General features: G+C 42.6%; 1 protein-coding gene across 2 annotated transcripts in view; it reads left to right on the forward strand.

Annotated features, from left to right (window-relative positions):
- Positions 1-6,000, forward strand: part of NT5C2 (5'-nucleotidase, cytosolic II) — an 89,223-nt gene extending 83,223 nt beyond the window's left edge. For both annotated transcript variants that reach the window (XM_066619467.1, XM_066619468.1), the window contains 5 exons: positions 5-175; positions 1,318-1,369; positions 2,008-2,068; positions 2,377-2,553; positions 4,164-6,000. In XM_066619467.1, the coding sequence (XP_066475564.1) occupies positions 5-175; positions 1,318-1,369; positions 2,008-2,068; positions 2,377-2,553; positions 4,164-4,421 (719 nt within the window). In that variant the 3' untranslated portion in view covers positions 4,422-6,000. The remainder of the gene's footprint in view (positions 1-4; positions 176-1,317; positions 1,370-2,007; positions 2,069-2,376; positions 2,554-4,163) is intronic.

Below are 6,000 nucleotides of genomic sequence, written 5' to 3' on the forward strand. Positions count from 1 at the left end.
TCAGGCTCCTCTGACACAATCTGTGACCTTTTGGGGGCCAAGGGCAAAGACATCTTATACATAGGCGATCATATCTTTGGAGATATCCTGAAGTCCAAAAAACGTCAGGGTTGGAGGACCTTCTTAGTGATTCCAGAGTTGGCACAAGAGCTTCATGTTTGGACAGATAAAAGTTGTGAGTAACAAGCTGTGTAATCCAAACCTCTCATTTTTAGTCATTGCAGTTCCACTTGGTGTAGGGCAGCTGGGAGGCAACTTGCTTTGTGCTCCAATAATTTGCTTTGTTTATGTGCCTCAGAATATGTGTCCTCAGAAAGTGTCCTCTCTTTATATATTTTGTTTTTACCACTGTGGGTCAAGGCTGTTTCTGGGAGTACTGGCTCATTCTGCTAGTCATGTCACTATTTTTGCTGGCATTGCCAGTCAGCATAGTTACGTTGGAGTGATGGCAAAATTTTCAGCTCCACTTCACATGTGTGTGGTGGAGTTTTGCAGCTTTAACTCTAGAGTCTGAAATAGATTCCCAGAGATGCTAGATCCTTCTACCAAGGGGAGCCCTCTTTCCTCTTCTACACTGAACTTGGAAATTGGTGGTGGTGATGGTTTCACTAAGGGATAGAAGATTATCTTTTTAATCATGTGATGACTCCTGCCATTCACAAAGTGAAAATAAACAGTTGTATCTGCAAATTCTATTCACCTAGGTTATTAAATTTGTTAATGTATACAAGTCGGACCTTTTTAATTTTTAATCCACAGATTAAAATTTAATTTTTAATCCACAGATCTGACTCATCTGGGGTCCCCCCAACTTTCTGGGCTCCCTCTGTACCCTCCAAAATGTGACTGTAGCTGTGATCTGGTCGCATCTGTTCTCTGGAAAAACTGGAAGTGTTATTTTATGACCCTCCAGATGTCATAGAAGGCCTTCTGAGGGCCGGGAAGGCAGCGCATGGCCTCCTGCGGCCTCAGAACACCCTCTGGACACAACCGGAACACAGCCCCAGTCACGTTCTGAAGACTGAATGCCCTGACCCATGGATTTGTTTGTTCACAGGTTTTGGCATCTGCGGGGGTTCTGGGAATGGAACCCCCATGGATGCCAAGGCACCACCTGTATGTGGTAGAGATTGCAGAATTCTGTCATAAACCAGCAGAATTATTCCTGCCAGTCTCAGGTAGCAAGTGAATTCTGAGTGTATGTCTATTGGGCTCTCTCACCATGGTGGCCAGACAGAAAATGAAGGCATGCCAGACAGACTGTTCCCTTGATTTCCATAGTTAATATATTGCATCTGTTTGATTTCCCCTCTTCAGCTCTTTTTGAGGAACTTCAAAGTCTAGACATCTTCTTGGCAGAACTGTACAAGTAAGTAGTTGATGAATCTTCCAGCATATAACCCATACCGCTACTTAAGATTTAGTAGCTAGAGTCCTTTCATTTTACTGAGTCATGTCAAATGCATGTCTGCATCTGCAATGCATCTCAAAGCATTTCAAATTAACATACCTTAGGCTAGTGGAAGAGATTACACAGGCCAACACATATTTTGCTTCCTTACATGTTACACCATTTCCTGGGTATATTTGGGGTGCTGATTCCAAAAATGGCATCCGTTTTGCCCTATCACGTCTAGTTTTGGAGACACGGCATAGCCTCTTTAGTGAATGGTTCAAGCAGCTTCCTCATGAGGAAGCCTACACCATGGCTTCCTCATGAGGAAGCTGCTTGAGCCATTCACTAATGAGGCTATACTATATCTCCAAAACTAGACATGATAGGGCAAAATGGATGCAATTTTTGGAATGAGCACCCCAAATTCATATCAAACCACCATAAAGTTTAGGAAAAACTTTTCTGACCCTCAATTTTGTAGGCCTATGTTACCTTTCTGCTGGCACAAATGCTGCCTAGCAAAACCACCCTTTCTGAAGAAGCATTTTCTTCCCCCAAACCATCTCTTCATTAGTCTTGCTCTGCTATAATGATTTTTTCTCTTCCACCAGGCATTTGGACAGTAGCAGCAATGAGCGCCCTGACATCAGTTCCATTCAGAGACGTATTAAGGTAATGGTGAAAGGAATTCCTTTTTGCTCCAAACATCGGAGACCCCACAGGTGGCCAAAAGGCCTACACAGAGATAAATAAAAATATTTTTATTTAACTCTGGTTGGATTTCTGGTCCCTGCCCTCCACCACTGAAGTGAGTGGAGGAACTCCATATAAATTATAGGATCATGGCAAGTGTGTCTCTAACATGGTTTTGATATTTCTTTTTATATTTGAGTGTGTATGTGTTCTTAATTTGTGAGTGGCTTTGTTTTTTGAGATGCAGATTAAAAATTCCTTAAATAATTAATGCTCTCTGATTGTAGAAAGTGACTCACGACATGGACATGTGCTATGGGATGATGGGAAGCCTGTTCCGAAGTGGCTCCCGACAGACTCTCTTTGCCAGCCAGGTGATGCGTTATGCAGACCTCTATGCAGCATCTTTCATCAACCTCTTGTATTATCCCTTCAGTTACCTCTTCAGAGCTGCCCATGTGTTGGTGAGTTAAAACCCGTGGAGCTGCTCCAGACAGAAAAAGCTATGTATGTACTTTCTGAATAGGATTACTATTGGAGACTTGCCCAAGCCAGCATTACTTCAGGGCATAAAACAAGAAACTCTCTGACCAGAAAAAAAAGTATGCTTATATTATGGTAGGTGGCATTAGAAATGTTGAAACCCTTTAAAGTTTGTAGAATGTAGCATCTGGCATATTGTAAAATTATAAATTTAAACAGTAGTGCAGAACAGTACAGTAATGAAAGTGGCAGCCTCCTTAAGAACATAAGAACAGCCCCACTGGATCAGGCCATAGGCCCATCTAGTCCAGTTTCCTGTATCTCACAGTGGCCCACCAAATGCCCCAGGGAGCACACCAGATAACAAGAGACCTGCATCCTGGTGCCCTCCCTTGCATCTGGCATTCTGATATAGCCCATTTCTAAAATCAGGAGGTTGCACACACACATCATGGCTTGTAACCTGTAATGGATTTTTCCTCCAGAAACTTGTCCAATCCCCTTTTAAAGGCATCCAGGCCAGATGCCGTCACCGCATCCTGTGGCAAGGAGTTCCCAGACCGACCACACACTGAGTAAAGAAATATTTTCTTTTTTTCTGTCCTAACCCTCCCCACACTGAATTTTTGTGGATGTCCCCTGGTTCTGGTGTTATGTGAGACTGTAAAGAGCATCTCTCTATCCACTTTATCCTTCCCATGTATAATTTTATATGTCTCAATCATGTTCCCCCTCAGGCGTTTCTTTTCTAGGCTGAAGAGGCCCAAACGCCGTAGCCTTTCCTCATAAGGAAGGTGCTCCAGCCTAGTAATCACCTTAGTTGCTCTGTTTTGCACCTTTTCCATTTCCACTGTCTTTTTTGAGATGTGGCGACCAGAACTGGACACAATACTCCAGGTGTGGCCTTACCATCAATTTGTACAACGGCATTATATTATTAGCCATTTTGTTCTCAATACCTTTTCTAATGATCCTTCCCTGACCTTGTTCTCTTTTCTAAACACTGAGCACTTATTAGTCTTTCTTGATAGTGGAAGAGAAGGCTTGCAGGTGATTTTTTTAAAAACTAGTTTGAAAGAGCTTGCCCATTCCATCTGCCTTTCACTTGTAATAAATTCAGTGTCCCTGCAACCCTCGTACCCTCCTTTAACTGTCTTCTGTGCCCTCTGAAGTCCCCAGCAGTAATCAGTGCACACACTATGATTTATAAACCCTAGGAAATTTTTTTTTGATTGTGTGAATTTGTCAAGTCTGTGACTTAGAGTGACTCATTAAGCATTGTATTCAAGTCATTGGCACTCTGAGGGGAAGCCAAACATGCTGTGACATCAGTACTGCCTGCAGTAAGTTGGATTAGGCTTTGTCAGTGATAGGTCAGTTTTTTATTTATATGAAATTCCAGTTATTCATCTGCAAGAAAGTAGTAAACCTTCACTGAAAGAGACCTTTACCTCCTTTTCTTGTAACCTCCATTTTATTATGTCTGAACACTCTGTGGTATATGTGATAACAGTTCCATGCCTGTACATGTTGGCATCTGTATGTGTGCTTCTGCTGTGATTGAGGGATCCTTCATCTTGTCTCTATGCAGATGCCACACGAGTCAACAGTGGAGCACACCCATGTGGACATCAATGAGACAGAGTCACCCATGGCCACACGGAACCGCACTTCAGTGGAGTTCAAAGAATCTGACAAGCGCCATCAGCTGACCCGATCTGTGAGCGAGATTAAACCACCCAACCTTTTCCCTCAAACTCCCCAAGAGATCACACATTGCCATGATGAGGACGATGATGAAGAAGAGGAGGAGGAGGAGGAGGAAGAAGAGGAGGAAGAGGAAGAATAGAAAAGAAGCTTGAATGCACCTCGATGCAAGCATGGCAGTAGCAGTGATTGGCAGAAAGATTCCTACACCAGAGTCCTGAGGCATGGGGTGGGGTGACAACAAAATTAACACTAGTCAGAAACCCTTTCTTCTTAGATCGGTTCATATTTTCAGACCTATTCTGTACGTAAAGAAGTGTGCATTGGGCAAGGTAGGGCCAGGCCCAGATCTTAACAGCATTGCTCTGGCTGTAGAACATGAGAGTAAGGGGCTGCTTGTGCATCCTTTGTCTCCTACTGGTATATTTCATTTAAACTACCACCCAGGGATGGTTTGGAATGGTTGCCATTGGATCTGAAGCAATCCCATGACCCAGTATCGGTTCATCACAGGATTCCCAAAATTTGACTTTCAGTTTTGGGGAGAAAGATATATCCCAGTATCTAATACTGTATGCATGGAAATGGCAATACTTCCAGGTCTGAACCCACCCCTCTTAAGCACAAGTTGGCTTTTTTATAAACAGTTTGATCTCTAACCTCATTCTAGTATGGTTCTGCTTCTGGTCTTTGTATTTCATGGTTTTTTAAAATGCTATTATGCCACATATTTTTCATTTGTCAGATAGTGGTCCTGCTGAGATTCCAAAGCTTATATTATTTATATCCCTGGCATGTGGCGCATGTGTTCCAGGAGTGTCTAAAACCAGTTTGAATATCATGTGATAATCTTTGGCCTTGAATTCATCTGCACTGGCAGGAGACCCCTGCACTGATGGCCTTTACTGCTCTTGATCAGGAAAGGGGGGGTATACTTTGATGATTTTTTTCTGTGTGGCCTTGGGAGAGAGCTCCTAGAGACAAAAAACACCCCCAAACTACCTGTCGAAGGGAAAATTTGAGGGTGCCACCTTTCCTAGCCTTACTGTTAGTAATATCCTGGGCTCTATGTAGGAACAATTTATAAGTCTAGGGTTCATTGGGAGCCACACCAGTCTTTGCTATGATGTCCTAGTAGTTGAAGTGTTGGGCCCTGGACAAAAGATGCAGTAGCAGCCTTCTGTAGGAGCCTTATTGTGGCTGTGGTTTTACCTCCATTCCAACTGTGAGTATTTGAAGGTCTGTTCCATTTGTGTTGTGTCTTGTTGGCAAATGGTTCTGATGATTTAGCATGTCACCCTATTTCATGAGTTCAGGCTGTTAAGTTAAAGCACATCTCTCCTCTGAACCACCCCTCAGGGAGGGCTTCTTCATTCAAACAAGCTGTATATTTAGTTTCTTGGGTCATAGCATATCCCATACCATTCTGTGCCATTTATGTATAGAAGGCGAAAGTATTACACCTTTTGTTTTGAATCACCTGTTTGTCATTAACCTTATTCCATTATTAAACTACATTAAATTACAAATCAGCAGTGCAAGTTGTTGCTGCTGTTGTGGTTCTGCAAAGGAATAAACCATGAGGTTTCATAATAAGCTTTAATGAAGGTGTTTAAAATGTTGAGAAGCACTGTGACCAGTATGTTGTATTGCTTTGCTAACAAGTGATGAGAGCAAGAGGCCATAATTGCAGAATAAAATATGCTTGAAACCTGTTCCAA

The sequence above is a fragment of the Tiliqua scincoides genome, chromosome 3 (assembly GCF_035046505.1).
Source record: "Tiliqua scincoides isolate rTilSci1 chromosome 3, rTilSci1.hap2, whole genome shotgun sequence".
NCBI classification, from domain to species: domain Eukaryota; kingdom Metazoa; phylum Chordata; class Lepidosauria; order Squamata; family Scincidae; genus Tiliqua; species Tiliqua scincoides.